This window comes from Danio rerio, chromosome 20 (genome assembly GCF_049306965.1).
Source record: "Danio rerio strain Tuebingen ecotype United States chromosome 20, GRCz12tu, whole genome shotgun sequence".
Classification (NCBI taxonomy): Eukaryota; Metazoa; Chordata; class Actinopteri; order Cypriniformes; family Danionidae; genus Danio; species Danio rerio.
This window is the reverse complement of record NC_133195.1, coordinates 49,430,530-49,451,751: the sequence shown is the minus strand read 5'-3', so window position 1 is coordinate 49,451,751 and position 21,222 is coordinate 49,430,530. Positions and strand designations below refer to the sequence as shown.

At 40.5% G+C, this 21,222-nt stretch overlaps 3 protein-coding genes across 3 annotated transcripts; all 3 read left to right on the top strand.

Annotated features, from left to right (window-relative positions):
• Positions 1 to 1,018, top strand: taar12c (trace amine associated receptor 12c). The gene has a single exon (NM_001083095.1). It carries the CDS (start codon positions 2 to 4, stop codon positions 1,016 to 1,018), a length of 1,017 nt encoding a protein of 338 aa, NP_001076564.1. The 5' UTR covers position 1.
• A 2,453-nt stretch (positions 1,019 to 3,471) lies between these two features.
• Positions 3,472 to 4,486, top strand: taar12b (trace amine associated receptor 12b). The gene has a single exon (NM_001083104.1). It carries the CDS (start codon positions 3,473 to 3,475, stop codon positions 4,484 to 4,486), a length of 1,014 nt encoding a protein of 337 aa, NP_001076573.1. The 5' UTR covers position 3,472.
• Positions 4,487 to 19,279: 14,793 nt separating this feature from the next.
• On the top strand, positions 19,280 to 20,312 carry taar12a (trace amine associated receptor 12a). The gene has a single exon (NM_001083109.1). The coding sequence runs from the start codon at positions 19,281 to 19,283 to the stop codon at positions 20,310 to 20,312; it is 1,032 nt and encodes a 343-aa protein (NP_001076578.1). The 5' UTR covers position 19,280.
• The last annotated feature ends 910 nt before the right edge of the window (positions 20,313 to 21,222 follow it).

Sequence of the window (21,222 nt, the reverse complement as noted above, 5' to 3'; positions counted from 1 at the left end):
GATGACTTCAAATGAGACTCAAACTGATAATGTTCATCTTTGTTTTCCACTTCTGCCAAACTCCTGTTCGAAATTGCATCATTTTGTTGTGGTCAAAGTGGCAATGTATGTTTGCCTGTTGCTGATGATCCTCACCACAGTGTTTGGGAACCTGCTGATCATCATCTCCATCTCTCACTTCAAACATCTGCAGTCTCCAACTCATCTGATCGTTCGCTCTCTGGCTGCCAGTGATTGTCTGCTGGGCTCTTTGGTCATGCCGTACAGCATGGTGCGATCTGTTGAAGGCTGCTGGTATCTGGGAGATGTTGTGTGTAAAGTTCATTCTAGTTTGGACATGACTTTCTGTATCTCATCTTTACTGCATCTCGGTTTAATATCTGTGGACAGGTACTGGGCCATTTGTGACCCTCTAAGATACAGATTAAGGGTCACAAACACCACTGTCACTGTATTTACTGTCTTTATATGGTTGTTTGCATTTGTCTACAGCTTTTCTGTTGTGTTTTCAGGGATAGCTGCTGTTGGACTGGAGATGCTTATATTGCAGACTTACTGTGTGGGAAGTTGTGTTCTGTTTTTTAACAAAGAGTGGGGTCTTATATGTCCTATTCTCACATTCTTTCTTCCTGGGGCAATCATGAGCTTTCTATATATGAAAATCTTCCATGTTGCACGAAAACATGCAAAGGTTATGTCAGAAAGAGTGACTGGAGGGTTGAAGAGCCAAAGCTCTGCTCAGAGGGAGAGAAAAGCAGCTAAAACTCTGGCCATTGTCATGGGGGTCTTCATGTTCTGCTGGCTTCCATATTTTACTGTTACTATACTTGGTCCTTTTTTCAATTTCGCTACCCCCGCTGATGTTTTTGATGCTTTGGTTTGGTTTGCATATTTAAACTCCACTTGTAACCCTTTGATTTATGGATTTTTCTACCCTTGTTTTCAGAAAGCCTTTCATATTCTCATATCCACCTATATTTGCGGGGTCAGGAATTCAGACACTTTAATATATGAATAATATGGCACATTTATTTAAAGCATCACAATGAAGTTCTTATGTAATTACTTTATTTGCTAGTTCATAATGATGAATGCGTTTTGAAAAGGTCAAAAGTAAGTCACAGGCACTTGAGAAATGTGGGATAAATATTTGAAAAAAGCCTCTATTGACTTACGGAATTGGGAATATGGCAGCATATGAAAAGATGACAGATTACTAGATAAATTGGATGTTTATCACAGAATATCGGAAAATTATTTGCCATTTTTGGAGAATGATTAAAATTTATTTATATATGTATTATTATTATTATTGTATTGGTATTGCATTTATGTACTTTTTTACTATTATTATGTTCTGTATGTGTGTTTTTATTTAATGATTTTTTATTATTTATCTGTATTTACTGGATTTATGAGCAACATCTAATTACATCCATTGCCGCTGTTGGGGAGGGGAGGGAAAAGAGGCTGTTAAAATGAGGTAAAAATTTGTAAACTGATAGTACTGTTAAATTATTGAAGAAAATTAAAAAAATTAAATCATAAAAAAGACTTTTTAAATATTTTTTCCCACATTTTTCAACTGCCTTGGACTTACTTTTACTGTTTATTCTGATGAATTCCTTACTCAACGAGCACAGACACATTAATTAAGCTATCCCTGAGCACTTTTTGTTTGATTTTGCATTTTGAAAATGTATTTGAATGTTGTGATTTGAATGTTTTCAGTAATCTGGTGAATAAGTGGAGTAGGGACATGATACAAGGCAAAAAAATTGTATGGTAAAAAATACTATGCATGTATAATACCGTTTATACTATGTTTAGAAAAAAATCAATAAAGCAATAATAAAACTATTTAGAATTTTTAAATAATGTTAAAGCATTAACTTCATTTATATCCTGTATATTCCCTTCAACCTTACTAGTTTCTGTTTTGTCATGGGGAAATAGTCTTAATTTTATTTTTTGAGAAAGATGAAACAAAATGGTCTACATTATGCATTTGAATGCGTAATACCCCAATTGTGACGCATGTTAAACTAAAGAACACCATGCAAATTTATTATTAATCTATCAGGTGAGATCAGATTCATAACATCAAGCACATTACTGAAACTCGGTATCGGAAACCATTTAATTGTTATATTTGAGGTTTATATGGTTTTAATTAAATAATTAATTCATTTTTTTGGCTTAGTCCTTTTATTAATCAGGGGTTGCCACAGCGGAATGGATGGCCAACTTATCCAGCATACTGTATGTTTTACGCAGCAGATGCCCTTCCAGCTGCAGCATGGTTAGTGCAAACATTCACATGATCAGCTTTATTTCTGTTTATCTGTCTTTGTATCCTAAGAAGATTATGGTGGTATCAATAGTCCCAAATAAACATTATTACTTTTATAATAATATATATTGTACATTTTATCTTTGATATAAATATACTTGCAGTAGCTAGATTGAGGGCGAAGCAGTGGCGCAGTAGGTAGTGCTGTTGCCTCACAGCAAGAAGGCCGCTGGTTCGAGCCTCTGCTCAGTTGGCGTTTCTGTGTGGAATTTGCATGTTCTCCCTGCGTTCGCGTGGGTTTCCTCCACAGTCCAAAAACATGCGGTACTCGTGAATTGTGTAGGCTAAATTGCCCGAATGTGTATGAGTGTGTGTGTGGATGTTTCCCAGAGATGGGCTGCTGCTGGAAGGGCATCCGCTGCGTAAAACAAACTTGCTGGATAAGTTGGCGGTTCATTCCGCTGTGGTGACCCCGGATTAATAAAGGGACTAAGCTGACAAGAAAATGAATGAATGAATTAATTAATTATTCATAATAATTAATTCACCGCTGCCTATTACGACGATGCCATCATCTATCGCAATGTTTTTACATGAGACATACGATGCTAAATTGGTCGACATCACCCAACCCTAGTACGTTTCATATATGTTATAATTTTTTGTTGCCTAAATGTAACATTTAATTACTGACTTTAGTTTATAATATAACATTTTTTGATTAAAATACTGTAGAGTTTTAAAATTATTTATTTATTTGTTATCATCCAGCATATAAAGATTTACTGGATACTGATGAATGATTATGATTACTAATGACAATGTTAAAGATAAATTTCATAAAAATGAAAAATGAATACGGACATTTCAGGAAGATTTTCCATCTGTTTACATCTGACCTCATGAATTGTGTATGATCTCCTGAGGCTGGGTTGTTTTTGTATCCATGGGTTACACTGGTTACTTTGAACATTAGAGTATATATATGGATATAACTGAGCAGCATTTATGATCTTACAGTGGATGGACATGTATTATGTATTTGTTGTATTTTTCTTTGCATGTTGGTTTTTACAAAACTGTATTTCATGAAATTATTATTTTTATTTTTTATTTTTTATATAATTGACAGATTTTATGATTACAAAAAAAATTGTCCAAGCCTTTTGAGCAGACGTGATGACTTCAAATGAGACTCAAACTGACAACATCCTTCTCTGCTATCCGCTCTTGTCAAACTCCTGTCCCAAACTGCATCGTCTTGCTGTAGTTCAAGTGGGATTGTATGTTTGCCTGTTGCTGATGATCCTCACCACAGTGTTTGGGAACCTGCTGATCATCATCTCCATCTCTCACTTCAAACATCTGCAGTCTCCAACTCATCTGATCGTTCAGTCTCTTGCAGCCTGTGATTGTCTCATGGGCTCTTTGGTCATGCCGTACAGCATGGTGCGATCTGTTGAAGGCTGCTGGTATCTGGGAGATGTTGTGTGTAAAGTTCATTCTAGTTTGGACATGACTTTCTGTATGTCATCTTTACTACATCTCGGTTTAATATCTGTGGACAGGTACTGGGCCATTTGTGACCCTCTGAGATACAGATTAAGGGTCACAAACACCACAGTGACTGTATTTATCATCGTCATATGGCTGTTTTCATTTATCTACAACTTTTCAATTGTGTTTTCAGGAATAACTGCAGTTGGACTTGAGATGCTCATATTGCAGACTTACTGTGTGGGAAGTTGTATTGTGCTTTTTAACAAAGAGTGGGCTGTATATCCATTCCTTACATTCTTTATTACCGGGGCCATCATGAGCTCTCTGTATATGAAAATCTTCCATGTTGCACAAAAACATGCAAAGGTTATGTCAGAAAGAGTGACTGGAGGGTTGAAGAGCCAAAGCTCTGCTCAGAGAGAGAGAAAAGCTGCTAAAACTCTGGCCATTGTCATGGGGGTCTTCATGTTCTGCTGGCTGCCGTATTGTGCTTTTACTGCTCTCTACCCTTTTTTCACCTTTTTAAATTCTGCTGAAGTTTTTGATGTTTTATTTTGGTTTGCGTATTTTAACTCCAGTTGTAATCCTGTGATCTATGGATTTTTCTATCCTTGTTTTCAGAAAGCCTTCAAGATTCTTATATCTACTTATATATTTGGAATCAGAAATGCAAACACATCAACATATGAATGAATACAACTGCTCCGCTTATGGCTGGATCACCATAAATATTTATTTCTATGTATGTATTTGTGTTTCATATGATGTATTTTATTATGAGCTGTTTGCATTTGAATGAACTGTAAATATCCTACAATCATGGGATTTTGTTAGCATTTTTAAATTCCCTTAATACGTTAAACTTAAACTGGATCATACTTTAATAGGTTTGCATTTATATGTGCTTCTTTTAGAGAAACATTGACATTTTAGCAGTTTGTTTGAGATAATTTTTTTAATTTTAATTTTGAAAAATGTTTTTCTGATTTAGGATCTGGGTGATTAAGTGAAGTCTGACTACATTTACATGTACTCAAATATTACATTTATTTCCAATAATCAGAGTAAGAGCTTCTAACATAACCGTTACATGTCAGAAGCAAAGCCTTTAATCCATTTTACATGCCATTTGCATTTTCCATATTATTCAGATTAACATTTAATGTTATTCACATGCCCCAATTCACAGCTCAAATGATGGACTTGAGCGAAGGTGTTACTCACTGTTGTTTTAATTGTGACACCTGTTGGTTAATATTCAATTCATGTTTATATCTATAGCGCTTTTACAGTGTAGATTGTGTAGCTTATCATTGTCATAGTCTGAGCTATTGTTTGTTTTCTCCACATGATGTCGCAGTTTCCCTCAGTGTTTCTGTTTGGGGTTCATTTGTGTTAATTCTGTTCAGCTGTGTCTTGTTAGACTAGCCTATTTTTTTCTACGCTCTTGTCTTCACTTGTCACTTGTTTTTTGAGTTTGATGTGCTCTTGCTGTAAGTCCCTTAGTCATCTTCATTTGTGTTTTTGGCTAAAGTACCCTTTGCTCTACGGAGAGCTTTGTTTGTTACCTGCTTAGCTTGTAGTCTTCCTATGTTTTTGCCTGGCTGCTTTTTTTGATGATTTGGATTTCCTATGGTTAAACAGTTAAACACTGGTCTACCACACCAGAAAACCCGATTCGAGCCTCAGGCTCATCTCAGTTAAGCTGCGGTCACACTGGGCTTTTCCTCCCATAGACTCCCATTCATACGCACGCGAATGCGTCAGACCGGAAATGCAGGGTCATGCGTCAAGTTTCGCAGGTTGCTGCGGTGCAAAGTTCAAGCTTTGTGAACTCTGACCTGTGAAATCGCATCACTTGACTGCGTGAGACCAATCGAGGATCAAAACATGATCCCTATCGACAGAAATTTAAAACATGGAGCAATCACTCGCTTTTGTTAATATCTAATAATCTTGTTTAATCCCGCCCCTTTTCGCAGCACCGTACAACAGAATTTCGCACACACAAACTTTAGTCTAACCGTAGCGTTGTAGAAGTTCTAGTATATTTAAATTGCGTCAGTCCAGTTTACAGAGTTAAAGTTCAGTTCAGTGGGGTTTACAGGGTTCATATGATCATGGAAAACCTGCAAGTCATGAAATTTTGACATGGCATAATACATGACAGCTTCCTAAATTACAACCAACTTGCTGTATCAGAATTACGCATTGTCATTTATTAAAAAAATGTCTAATATTAAGATGAAGCTGTCTTTTTCTTTCAGTTTTTTTTATTCAATGCTTGAGAATAACTTTCTTAAAATGCTGTAAACGGTAGATTATAAGGCTATGTGTTTTATGCTAATGTATGGTATTTTTAAGTGTTACAGTCAGTTCTTATATTAGATATAAGGACTTATATCAGATATAATTAATATATAGATGTTTCTTTTAAAAAGCCTCCTAATGCATAAAGTCTCAAATGAATTTGAGAATCCAATGAAACCTTCTCTAATAAAAAAGTAAATAAATATAGTAAATAAAATAGTAAATAAAAACAGTACAATAAATCAGTGTTTATTGTTCACCTATTTGTATTTAGCCTACAAGAAATGAGGAATAAAAATAAACCATTTAACAACATAATACTAAAATAACTATCACTGATGCTTCCCCATGATTCACTCTGGGCGTGTGCCAGTCTGTAGGCTACACCTTATTGGGGTTTCTCTACACCATAACTTTCCCCGACGTGGGAAAGACAGTGAAGGTGGACTCATCAGAGAACAATACAAGTTTCACATTGTCCACAGTCCAAGATTTTCACTGCTGGCACCATTGAAATTGACGTTTGGCATTGGCACGAGTGATCAAATGTTTGACTATTGCAGCCATCTACATTGACTCTGTGGAGCTCCCGGTGAACAGTTTTGATGGAAACAGGGAGGTTGAGATGCACATTTAACTCTGCAGTGAATTGGGCAGCTGTGGTTTTATGTTTTTTGGATACAATCCGGGTTAGCACCCAGACATCCTTTTCAGAAAGCGTCCACAGTTACTCTTTTTAGATGTGGTTCTCCTCACCTGGTGGTAAGATGCTTGATCACAGATGCTCCAGAGAGACCCCCACCAACAATTCATCATCATTTAAATTCTGATATGTCACCCTTAATTTTGTCTAAATTGCAATATTTTAAGCAAAACTGTGTTATTACTTTGCTAATTAAACCTTTAAACTTTTTTTTTTTATTATCGTTAGAATGTGCAATCAATGAAGACTGGCCACCAGGCTGGTCAAATGTAGCCATGAAACCTCCAAGGCTAAATTGGCCAGTGTTTCAGTTTTATTTTCCAGCCCCTGTATAGCTGTCAACATCAAAAAAAATAATAATAATAATAAACTGTTTATTTTTAGGGTTTCGTGACCCTTTAAAGTTACAAGCTGGTGAAATGGCTTACCTAAATCTAGTGCTGCGTCCCATATCGCATACTTAAGCTGCGCCCTAAAAGTATGTACTTTTTTGTAAAACTAAAATATCTACTTTTGAGTGTGTAACAGAAGTGTATGCAAGCTTTGGGACATACTACTTCCTTGTTGTCGAGTTCAGACTGCATGATTTTCAAAGTAGTCATGTCACAAATGTTTTCACACTGCATGACTATTTGGGCTAGCGTTTTCTCGCTGCTTTGTTTACACTGCAAGATGGATTGGCGACGGGGGCTTTCACACTGTATGACTTTACAATAGGAAGAATCGCCGACAACTTCGTCCAAACTACGTCTCACAGCCAAAAACACGCAGTATACAGGGCCGGAGTGGCACTCTGTTTCAGCCCCTGAGTTTTAAGCCTTAGACCGGCCCACCTCAGTTCACAACTGACTATATTAAAATAAGGTCATTTTCAGTGACAGCTTGTAATGACACTTTCAAGTCTTTTACAAGGACACAGCTGCTTTAGAACTTCAAATGGTTTTCATAAATATGAGAACATTAAAGGGTAGCTACATCTCCAACACTTTTCTTTAAAACATCACAATGTCCTGCAATATCTGAATATATATTCTGTGCAAAATCCTTTAAAGATATTCAGTCCTTTGTAATGGTGGTCACACAAAAAATACAAATAAAATATGTACACCTACATAAGTAACCCAAACAGTGTTATATGTCTTAACACTAAAATTTAGAAAAAAATAAAAAATACTCGGTAGAGGTTCGAACTCGGGTCAGCATCGTAACGAAACGTGCTGACCACTGGACCACAACGGCGCTATTATGATGGTGCATTTGGGATATAGAATAAAATAAGTATTGCACTGTTATCAGCAAGATAACACAGTATTACTTTCTATCGATGGCTTAATCTTTTTCTCCCCTTTTTAGATTTCTGTTCAAGTTATGTCAATTTATTAATGTAGTGAATCATCTGATTTTCATTGAGCAGGTGTAATATTCATTAATATTAATTATTCAAATTCTTTTATTCACTCAATGACAATCCTACCTGCCCATTCTAGTGTGTTGGGCTCATGACTGGTGCTCGGTAACATTACAGGGCCTGGCTCATCACTGTTAGCAGCAAACTGGACAAGAGGCTGCTGCTGGGGAAGAGCTACAGAACAAATAAACGTTCAGTACGTAAACGGTGGTTTGCAGATGTTGTTTTGCACTGCTTACCAGCTGTTTCATCGTCTTCATGTGATGTTGTACTCTAGCTGCCGCTGGTTTTGACGAAAAATATACTCAGCTTTTTTTAAATTCTGGCCTTTTAGATCCACCCTTGAGCTTTTCGTTATTAATTTTTCATCGCTCGCGTATCTCTTAAATGATTTTACTGATGAGCAAGGTGCCGCTGTTTGGGGTTGAATGATAGTTACGTCATCAACCTGCAGGCTGCGCTTTGCTCATGGGGCTGAGAGAAAATTAATAAAAAGAGCGGAGCTACGGTAAAATAATGAATAAAAAGAGTGAGGCTATGGTCAAATAAATAAATAAATGGAAAAAAGTGCGTCTGCTGAGAGTGCAAGCAGCTAAGGACACTAGCCCTCGCAGCCAAAAAACAGACTGGCCCACTTGGAATTCTCCCGGTCCTCCTGATTAGCCAATCCGGGCCTGGTAGGATATCTTTTGTTATTAACTACATAATGAGAAAGAAGCCTTTAATGGGATAGAAAATGTATTTATTTTCTCACCTTGGTTTGAAGGACATTAGCAATGATTTGAATCGCCGACAGTTCCAGATTTTTTTTTAGATATTGTTTTTGCGGAGTGAATAAAGGTCTCGTGTAGTGAATCCATGTGTTTTTTATGAAAATGATCCACATTTAGCCACGTTTGTGTATCTTTTGTTGAGCAGTGGCTAATTATTTGGTGCATTTAGCACCCTCTGCTGGACAGGACGGTTTATTTAATATCTTGAGTGCGAAGAGAAAACAATAAACTGAAGTACTGTCAAGCTGATGGCATATTAATATTAAGCGTATGGGTTACCAGCAATTACAAATACATAGTTATTAGATTATTAATGGGGTTTGCCATAGGCAAAGTCCATTCTTACTATTGTGCCTGGTTTATTAATGGGGTTTGCCATAGGCAAAGTCCATTCTTACTATTGTGGTTTATTATTCTTCTTCCTTCTTCTTCTTCTTCTTCTTCTTCTTCCTTCTTCCGTCCTATTTTTCGGCGCGTAACTAGTCCCGCAGCTTTCGTCCCAGATCCTTGAAAGTGGGCTCAAATCGTGCGGCCTTATCGGGAATGGTGTGCTATGACTTTTATAAGGGGTGGGGGTTTTTTTGGCCCCGCAGGGGCCAAAAAACCCCCCCAAAAATCCCATAGACTTAACATTGAGCCAAACTTTGACGAATCACAGCGCCGAGTGTGAATTTCATAGAAATATGGGATTCACAGCATCTGTAGGGGGTTGCAGCCTAAGTGAGAACATACCCCGCAAGGGGGTATAAGTTGCACCCCTGGGGCTCTAGGACGTCCCAAAGTGGTCCCCATTGACTTACATTGGCCCATTGACTCCCATTCATTTTCTAGACACTCGTAGATACTATTCCCGGAAATCGCCGTAGCGCCAACAGTGAAATTGGTAGAGACATGGGATTCGCGACTTCTCGAGAGGGTTATAGGAGGCTTCAAACCACACCCCGAAAGGCGGTAAATGTTGTACCCCTGGGGAGCTAGGACGTCCCAAAGTCTCCATTGACTTTACATGGAGCCGAACTTTAACCAATCACTGTGTTTATTGTGAATTTCATAGAAATATGGGATTCACAACATCTGTAGGGGGTTGCAGCCTAAGTGAGAACATACCCCGAAAGGGGGTATAGGTTGTTCCCCTGGGGTGCTAGGACGTCCCAAAGTGGTCCCCATTGACTTTACATTGCCCATTGACTCCCATTCATTACATTGACTCCCATTATAAATGTCATATGTCAATCACAGTACATAACAGTGTCATACTGACTTGGGGGTGGGCTTATTTGTCTCAGGCAACCAATCAGCATCTCATTATGATATTTGAGCTAACAAGCCACGCCTCCCCACACCACTTAAAGACCCTTAATAACTGCCCCATTGACTTAACATGGGGTGGGACGTCCCATTGCAGATCCTATTGACTTCCATTATAAATGTCACACATCTATAACATTACATAGGAGTGTCATAGAGACATGGGGGTGGGCTCATTTGACTCAGGCAACCAATCAGCATCACATTATTATAATGAAGCTCATAAGCCACGCCCCCAAATTGGTCCCATAGACTTCTATTATAATAGGGCTAGATGCATATCTTTGCATAGCAGTGTCATACAGACTTGGGGGTCGACTCATTAGACTCAGACAACCAATCAGCTTTTCAATATGATAATGAAGCTCATAAGCCACGCCCCCAAATCCATTTAAATACCCTTGATAAGTCTTCCATTCACTGCCATTTTAACTGGTCTACATGCATAACTTTGCATAACAGTGTCCTATAGACTTAAGGGTTGGCTCATCTGACTCAGACAACCAATCAGCATCTCAATATGATAATGAACCTCACAAGCCACGCCCCCAAACTGATCCCATAGACTGCCATTATAACTGGCCTAGATGTATATCTTTAGATAGCAGTGTCATAGAGACATGGGGGTTGGTTAATTTGACTTAGACAGCCAACCACATTCAAGTTCACTCTGTAACCTCGCCCATAGCAACAAAACAGAGTACCCTAGCAACCGTTCATCAACAGCTATATCTCAGCATCGGAACATCGTAGAGACTTGGGGATTGACTCGTTTGACTCAAGCTAGCAAACGGAACTTCCTATATGCTACACATGCTAGCAGTGACTAGCTACATGCTAATATTGACTAGCCATGTACTGTAACTTGCTAGAAATGCTTACTAAGTATAAATATTTCATCAGGCAAGTATGTGAGGTTTGCCTAGTAACCACCCAGGGTACCCTAGCAACTGCATAGCAACCACCCAAATTACCCTAGCAACCGCCTAGCAACCACCTAGCAACCGCCTAGCAACGCCTTAGTAAGGGCCTAGCGACCACTCAGGACACCCTAGCAACCGCCTAGCAACGCCTTAGCAACCACTCAGACTACCCTAGCAACCGCCTAGCAACACCTTAGCAACCACCTAGCAACCACTCAGAACACCCTAGCAACCATCTAGCAACCACTCAGAACACCCTAGCAACCACCTAGCAACACCTAGCAACCACTCAGGACACCCTAGCAACCGCCTAGCAACACCTTAGCAACCACCTAGCAACCACTTAGGACACCCTAGCAACCGCCTAGCAACGCCTTAGCAACCACTTAGAATACCCTAGCAACCACCTAGCAACACCTTAGCAACCACCTAGCAACCACTTAGGACACCTTAGCAACCGCCTAGCAACACCTTAGCAACCACCTAACAACCACTTAGAACACCCTAGCAACCGCCTAGCAACACCTTAGCAACCGCCTAGCAACCACTTAGAACACCCTAGCAACCACCTAGCAACACCTCAGCAACCACCTAGCAACCACTCAAAACAGCCTAGCAACCGCCTAGCAACACCTTAGCAACCACTCAGGACACCCTAGCAATCGCCTAGCAAAACCTTAGCAACCACCTAGCAACCACCTAGCAACACCTTAGCAACCACCTAGCAACCACTCAGAGCACCCTAGCACTGTTGCTAGCATGATGTTAACACGATTAGCATCATGCTAGCTACATGCTAATCCTGTTAGCATGATGCTAGCAACTCCATTAGCATGTTGCTAGCATGATGCTAACACAATTAGCATCATGCTAGCTACATGTTAAGCATGTTAGCATGATGCTAGCAACTCAATTAGCATGTTGATAGCATGATGCTAACACGATTAGCATCATGCTAGCAACATGTTGATCATTAACAGGATTAGCATGTAGTCCACAGTGGTAAAGTGCTGCCTTTACAGGCAAAAATGCATCCCAAAATGGTTCCATAGACATAACATTGCCACAAAATGGCTGCCATTGGCACAAAATGGCTGACATCGAAAAATCCCCATTGACTTAACATGGACACAAAATGGCTGACATCAATATCTAGATTAGTAAGTCGTAGAAGCTTGATAGTGGGCTCATTTTACTCGGCCTATCAAGTCGGTATTCATTAGTGACATAACAAATTTGTAAACACCCCCTAGCAACCACTTTAAGCCCCCTAACAACCATAAAACAACATGAACAAGTCATATTTTAGCACTGGAATATCGTAGAAAGACAGGGTTTGGGTTCTTTTGATGCAGGTTGATCAAATCTCTGTTGTCTTCACCTACTACAAAGGCGTTGCCACACCCTAGCAACTATTTACATTACCCTAGCAACCACATAAACACATGAATTGAATCATTTCTCCGCATTTATTGCTATTTTGCCCAGTTTAGTACCATTTTGTACCCCATCGATTTGCCACGCAAACCCCATTCACATTTCCTTTAGGAAATGTACAATTAATGGGGTTTGCCATAGGCAAAGTCCATTCTTACTATTGTGGTTTATTATTCTTCTTCCTTCTTCTTCTTCTTCTTCTTCTTCTTCCTTCTTCCGTCCTATTTTTCGGCGCGTAACTAGTCCCGCAGCTTTCGTCCCAGATCCTTGAAAGTGGGCTCAAATCGTGCGGCCTTATCGGGAATGGTGTGCTATGACTTTTATAAGGGGTGGGGGTTTTTTTGGCCCCGCAGGGGCCAAAAAACCCCCCCAAAAATCCCATAGACTTAACATTGAGCCAAACTTTGACGAATCACAGCGCCGAGTGTGAATTTCATAGAAATATGGGATTCACAGCATCTGTAGGGGGTTGCAGCCTAAGTGAGAACATACCCCGCAAGGGGGTATAAGTTGCACCCCTGGGGCTCTAGGACGTCCCAAAGTGGTCCCCATTGACTTACATTGGCCCATTGACTCCCATTCATTTTCTAGACACTCGTAGATACTATTCCCGGAAATCGCCGTAGCGCCAACAGTGAAATTGGTAGAGACATGGGATTCGCGACTTCTCGAGAGGGTTATAGGAGGCTTCAAACCACACCCCGAAAGGCGGTAAATGTTGTACCCCTGGGGAGCTAGGACGTCCCAAAGTCTCCATTGACTTTACATGGAGCCGAACTTTAACCAATCACTGTGTTTATTGTGAATTTCATAGAAATATGGGATTCACAACATCTGTAGGGGGTTGCAGCCTAAGTGAGAACATACCCCGAAAGGGGGTATAGGTTGTTCCCCTGGGGTGCTAGGACGTCCCAAAGTGGTCCCCATTGACTTTACATTGCCCATTGACTCCCATTCATTACATTGACTCCCATTATAAATGTCATATGTCAATCACAGTACATAACAGTGTCATACTGACTTGGGGGTGGGCTTATTTGTCTCAGGCAACCAATCAGCATCTCATTATGATATTTGAGCTAACAAGCCACGCCTCCCCACACCACTTAAAGACCCTTAATAACTGCCCCATTGACTTAACATGGGGTGGGACGTCCCATTGCAGATCCTATTGACTTCCATTATAAATGTCACACATCTATAACATTACATAGGAGTGTCATAGAGACATGGGGGTGGGCTCATTTGACTCAGGCAACCAATCAGCATCACATTATTATAATGAAGCTCATAAGCCACGCCCCCAAATTGGTCCCATAGACTTCTATTATAATAGGGCTAGATGCATATCTTTGCATAGCAGTGTCATACAGACTTGGGGGTCGACTCATTAGACTCAGACAACCAATCAGCTTTTCAATATGATAATGAAGCTCATAAGCCACGCCCCCAAATCCATTTAAATACCCTTGATAAGTCTTCCATTCACTGCCATTTTAACTGGTCTACATGCATAACTTTGCATAACAGTGTCCTATAGACTTAAGGGTTGGCTCATCTGACTCAGACAACCAATCAGCATCTCAATATGATAATGAACCTCACAAGCCACGCCCCCAAACTGATCCCATAGACTGCCATTATAACTGGCCTAGATGTATATCTTTAGATAGCAGTGTCATAGAGACATGGGGGTTGGTTAATTTGACTTAGACAGCCAACCACATTCAAGTTCACTCTGTAACCTCGCCCATAGCAACAAAACAGAGTACCCTAGCAACCGTTCATCAACAGCTATATCTCAGCATCGGAACATCGTAGAGACTTGGGGATTGACTCGTTTGACTCAAGCTAGCAAACGGAACTTCCTATATGCTACACATGCTAGCAGTGACTAGCTACATGCTAATATTGACTAGCCATGTACTGTAACTTGCTAGAAATGCTTACTAAGTATAAATATTTCATCAGGCAAGTATGTGAGGTTTGCCTAGTAACCACCCAGGGTACCCTAGCAACTGCATAGCAACCACCCAAATTACCCTAGCAACCGCCTAGCAACCACCTAGCAACCGCCTAGCAACGCCTTAGTAAGGGCCTAGCGACCACTCAGGACACCCTAGCAACCGCCTAGCAACGCCTTAGCAACCACTCAGACTACCCTAGCAACCGCCTAGCAACACCTTAGCAACCACCTAGCAACCACTCAGAACACCCTAGCAACCATCTAGCAACCACTCAGAACACCCTAGCAACCACCTAGCAACACCTAGCAACCACTCAGGACACCCTAGCAACCGCCTAGCAACACCTTAGCAACCACCTAGCAACCACTTAGGACACCCTAGCAACCGCCTAGCAACGCCTTAGCAACCACTTAGAATACCCTAGCAACCACCTAGCAACACCTTAGCAACCACCTAGCAACCACTTAGGACACCTTAGCAACCGCCTAGCAACACCTTAGCAACCACCTAACAACCACTTAGAACACCCTAGCAACCGCCTAGCAACACCTTAGCAACCGCCTAGCAACCACTTAGAACACCCTAGCAACCACCTAGCAACACCTCAGCAACCACCTAGCAACCACTCAAAACAGCCTAGCAACCGCCTAGCAACACCTTAGCAACCACTCAGGACACCCTAGCAATCGCCTAGCAAAACCTTAGCAACCACCTAGCAACCACCTAGCAACACCTTAGCAACCACCTAGCAACCACTCAGAGCACCCTAGCACTGTTGCTAGCATGATGTTAACACGATTAGCATCATGCTAGCTACATGCTAATCCTGTTAGCATGATGCTAGCAACTCCATTAGCATGTTGCTAGCATGATGCTAACACAATTAGCATCATGCTAGCTACATGTTAAGCATGTTAGCATGATGCTAGCAACTCAATTAGCATGTTGATAGCATGATGCTAACACGATTAGCATCATGCTAGCAACATGTTGATCATTAACAGGATTAGCATGTAGTCCACAGTGGTAAAGTGCTGCCTTTACAGGCAAAAATGCATCCCAAAATGGTTCCATAGACATAACATTGCCACAAAATGGCTGCCATTGGCACAAAATGGCTGACATCGAAAAATCCCCATTGACTTAACATGGACACAAAATGGCTGACATCAATATCTAGATTAGTAAGTCGTAGAAGCTTGATAGTGGGCTCATTTTACTCGGCCTATCAAGTCGGTATTCATTAGTGACATAACAAATTTGTAAACACCCCCTAGCAACCACTTTAAGCCCCCTAACAACCATAAAACAACATGAACAAGTCATATTTTAGCACTGGAATATCGTAGAAAGACAGGGTTTGGGTTCTTTTGATGCAGGTTGATCAAATCTCTGTTGTCTTCACCTACTACAAAGGCGTTGCCACACCCTAGCAACTATTTACATTACCCTAGCAACCACATAAACACATGAATTGAATCATTTCTCCGCATTTATTGCTATTTTGCCCAGTTTAGTACCATTTTGTACCCCATCGATTTGCCACGCAAACCCCATTCACATTTCCTTTAGGAAATGTACAATTCTAGTTATTCTTCTTCCTTCTTCTTCTTCTTCTTCTTCCTTCTTCCGTCCTATTTTTCGGCGCGTAACTAGTCCCGCAGCTTTCGTCCCAGACCCTTGAAAGTGGGCTCAAATCGTGCGGTCTTATCGGGAATGGTGTGCTATGACTTTTATAAGGGGTGGGGGGTTTTTTGGCCCCGCAGGGGCCAAAAAACCCCCCCCAAAAATCCCATAGACTTAACATTGAGCCGAACTTTGAAGAATCACAGCGCCGAGTGTGAATTTCGTAGAAATATGGGATTCGCAACAGCTGTAGGGGGTTGCAGCCTAAGTGAGAACATACCCCGCAAGGGGGTATAAGTTGTACCCCTGGGGCTCTAGGACGTCCCAAAGTGGTCCCCATTGACTTACATGGGCCCCATTGACTCCCATTCATTTTCTAGACACTCGTAAGATACTATTCCCGGAAATCGCCGTAGCGCCAACAGCGAAATTTGTAGAGACATAGGATTCGCGACATCTCGAGAGGGTTATAGGAGGCTTCAAACCACACCCCGAAAGGCGGTAAATGTTGTACCCCTGGGGAGCTAGGACGTCCCAAAGTCTCCATTGACTTTACATGGAGCCGAACTTTAACCAATCACTGCGTCCATTGTGAATTTCATAGAAATATGGGATTCACAACATCTGTAGGGGGTTGCAGCCTAAGTGAGAACATACCCCGAAAGGGGGTATAGGCTGTTCCCCTGGGGTGCTAGGACGTCCCAAAGTGGTCCCCATTGACTTTATATTGGCCATTGACTTCCATTCATTGCATTGACTCCCATTATAAATGTCATATGTCAATCACAGTACATAACAGTGTCATACTGACTTGGGGGTGGGCTTATTTGACTCAGGCAACCAATCAGCATCTCATTATGATTTTGAAGCTCACAAGCCACGCCCCCCAGACCATTTAAAGACCCCTCTAACTGCCCCATTGACTTAACATGGGGTGGGATGTCCCATTGCAGATCCCATTGACTTCCATTATAAAGGTCACACATCTATAACATTACATAGGAGTGTCATAGAGACATGGGGGTGGGCTCATTTGACTCAGGCAACCAATCAGCATCACTATATGATAATGAAGCTCACAAGCCACGCCCCCAAATGGGTCCCATAGACTTCTATTATAACTGCCCTACACGCATATCTTTGCTTAGCAGTGTCCTATTGGCTTGGGGGTTGGCTCATCTGACTCAGACAACCAATGAGCTTTTCAATATGACAATGAAGCTCACAAGCCACGCCCCCAAACTGGTCCCATAGACTGCCATTGTAACTGGTCTACTTGCATATCTTTGCTTAGCAGTGTCCTATTGACTTGGGGGTTGGCTCATCTGACTAAGACAACAAATGAGCATCTCAATATGATAATGAAGCTCACAAGCCACGCCCCCAAATTGATCCCATAGACTGCCATTATAGCTGGCCTACATGCATATCTTTGCTTAGCAATGTCCTATTGACTTGGGGATGGCTCATCTGACTAAGACAACCAATGAGCATCTCAATATGATAATGAAGCTCACAAGCCACGCCCCCAAACTGATTCCATAGACTTCCATTAAAATAGGCCTAGATGCATATCTTTGCATAGCACTGTCATAGAGAGATGGGGGTTGGTTCTTTTGACTTAGACAGCCAACCACATTCAAGCTCACTCTGTAATCTCGCCCATAGCAACAAAACAGAGTACCCTAGCAACCATTCATCAACAGCTATATCTCAGCATCAGAACATCGTAGAGACTTGGGGATTGGCTCGTTTGACTCATGCTAGCAAACGGAACTTCCTATATGCTACACATGCTAGCAGTGACTAGCTACATGCTAATATTGACTAGCCATGTACTGTAACTTGCTAGAAATGCTTACTAAGTATAAATATTTCATCAGACAAGTATGTGAGGCTTGCCTAGTAACCACCCAGGGTACCCTAGCAACTGCCTAGCAACCACCCAAATTACCCTAGCAACCGCCTAGCAACCACCTAGCAACCGCCTAGTAACGTCTTAGTAAGGGCCTAGCGACCACTCAGGACACCCTAGCAACCGCCTAGCAACGCCTTAGCAATTACTCAGAATACCCTAGCAACCACCTAGCAACACCTTAGCAACCACCTAGCAACCACTTAGGACACCTTAGCAACCGCCTAGCAACCACTCAGAACACCCTAGCAACCGCCTAGCAACCACTCAGAACACCCTAGCAACCACCTAGCAACACCTTAGCAACCACCTAGCAACCACTCAGGACACCCTAGCAACCACCTAGCAACACCTTAGCAACCACTCAGGACACCCTAGCAACCGCCTAGCAACCACTTAGAATACCCTAGCAACCACCTAGCAACACCTTAGCAACCACCTAGCAACCACTTAGGACACCTTAGCAACCGCCTAGCAACGCCTTAGCAACCACTTAGAATACCCTAGCAACCACCTAGCAACACCTTAGCAACCACCTAGCAACCACTTAGGACACCTTAGCAACCGCCTAGCAACCACTCAGAACATCCTAGCAACCGCCTAGCAACACCTTAGCAACCACATAGCAATCACTTAGGACACCTTAGCAACCACCTAGCAACCACTCAGAACATCCTAGCAACGATTCAGAACACCCTAGCAACCAATAAAAATACATTGTACCCCATCGATTTGCCACGCAAACCCCATTCACATTTCCTTTAGGAAATGTACAATTCTAGTTATAATTATTATAATTATTATTATTATAAGTGCCTGATGTAACAGGTTATTTCTCTGTCACATAAAGGCCTAACAGATCTGGTCTTATGATTTTTTTGCTAATCACTTGAGGCTGGGTTGTTTTTGTATCCATGGGTTACACTGACTGGTTTCGAAGGGGTTATTTTGAACATTAGAGTATATATATGGACATAACGGAGCAACATTTATGATCTTACTGTAGATGGACTTGTACTATGTATTTGTTTATCTTTCTTTGTATGTCGGTCTTTATCAAAATATATTTAATGAATTTACTATTTTTATTCAACTTTTAGTAATTGTCAGCCTTTTTATGATTAAAAAGAAAATTATCCAAGACGTGATGACTTCAAATCAGACTCAAACTGAAAACATCCTTCTCTGCTATCCACTCTTGTCAAACTCCTGTCCGAAACTGCATCGTCTTGCTGTAGTTCAAGTGGGATTGTATGTTTTTCTGTTGCTGATGATCCTCACCACAGTTTTCGGGAACCTGATGATCATCATCTCCATCTCTCACTTCAAACATCTGCAGTCTCCAACTCATCTGATCGTTCAGTCTCTTGCAGCCTGTGATTGTCTCATGGGTTCTTTGGTCATGCCGTACAGCATGGTGCGATCTGTTGAAGGCTGCTGGTATCTGGGAGATGTTGTGTGTAAAGTTCATTTTAGTTTTGATGTGACCTTCTGTATATCATCTTTACTGCATCTCTGTTTAATATCTGTGGACAGATATCTGGCGATTTGTGACCCTCTGAGATACAAAATAAGGGTCACAAACACCACAATGACTGTATTTATCATCTTCATATGGCTGTTTTCAGTTGTGTACAGCTTTTCAATTGTGTTTTCAGGAATAACTGCAGTTGGACTTGAGATGCTTATATTGCAGACTTACTGTGTGGGAAGTTGTGTTCTGTTTTTTAACAAAGAGTGGGCTGTATATCCATTCCTCACATTCTTTATTACCGGGGCCATCATGAGCTCTCTGTATATGAAAATCTTCCATGTTGCACGAAAACATGCAAAGGTTATGTCAGAAAGAGTGAAGGGAGGGTTGAAGAGCCAAAGATCTGCTCAGAGGGAGAGAAAAGCCGCTAAAACTCTGGCCATTGTCATGGGGGTCTTCATGTTCTGCTGGCTGCCGTATTGTGCTTTTACTGCTCTCTACCCTTTTTTCACCTTTTTAAATTCTGCTGAAGTTTTTGATGTTTTATTTTGGTTTGCGTATTTTAACTCCAGTTGTAATCCCTTGATCTATGGATTTTTTTATCCTTGTTTTCAGAAAGCCTTCAAGATTCTCATATTCCTTTGGAGTCAAAAATGCAAACACTTTAGCTTTTGAATGAATACAGCTCTTATGCTCAACAAGACGTTACATTAAATATTTTTACATACTTCTTCAATTTCAAATATGCTGAAACCCTTTAACACATGTATGCATATCTACAATTACTAAAAGCTAATATAAAAAAAGCTAATATAATTTTATATTATATTATTATTTTTTTTATTAATAATTTAATATTATTGCATTATTATATTGGTGAGATGCTATATGACACATGCTAAGTTACTATGGTCAAAAACATTTCAGTTTGAATAAAACTAAATATCCTGCACGTAATACAAGCATATAAGCATTGTAAAACCATTTTAATACATAAAACTTAACTGGATACACTTAACTTCAACTGGATAACACTTGGGTTTGCATTGAAATGTGCCTCTTTTAGAGAAAAAAACAGACATTTTGATGTAATTTTTTAAACAGTTTTTCTGTTTAGGATCTCACTGATTAATAGAAGTCTCATTTACTGAACCAAATCATGTCTAAACATTGTTAAATTGCTAAAAGAGGTGAAAAGGCATGGTTTAAAATTAACAAATGAGCAGTTATAGTTTAAAAGTTAAATGGTATATAGTTCTAAATAGAAGAAATAGTACTATTAAAGAACTTTAAAGATGCCATTACATACCATGGTAAATAAACATGTAAAAACCTAAACCTACTGTGAGTCTTAAACACTTTTGTTTGCTCCTTATCTTGTTTGAACCACTGTTAAGGCTCGTACACACAGGGACACTTTTTGTTTGCGTTGATGGTCAGTGGTTTTCAAAACGTTTTTCCGGATTCAAACCCAAGCGATTTACATTGCCGTCCAGCAGAAGTGTACTCCTTGATGTTAGATGTCACTACACAACTTTAAGCTTTTGACACCTGCTTGTAACACAGAAGACTAAGAGAGAAAGTT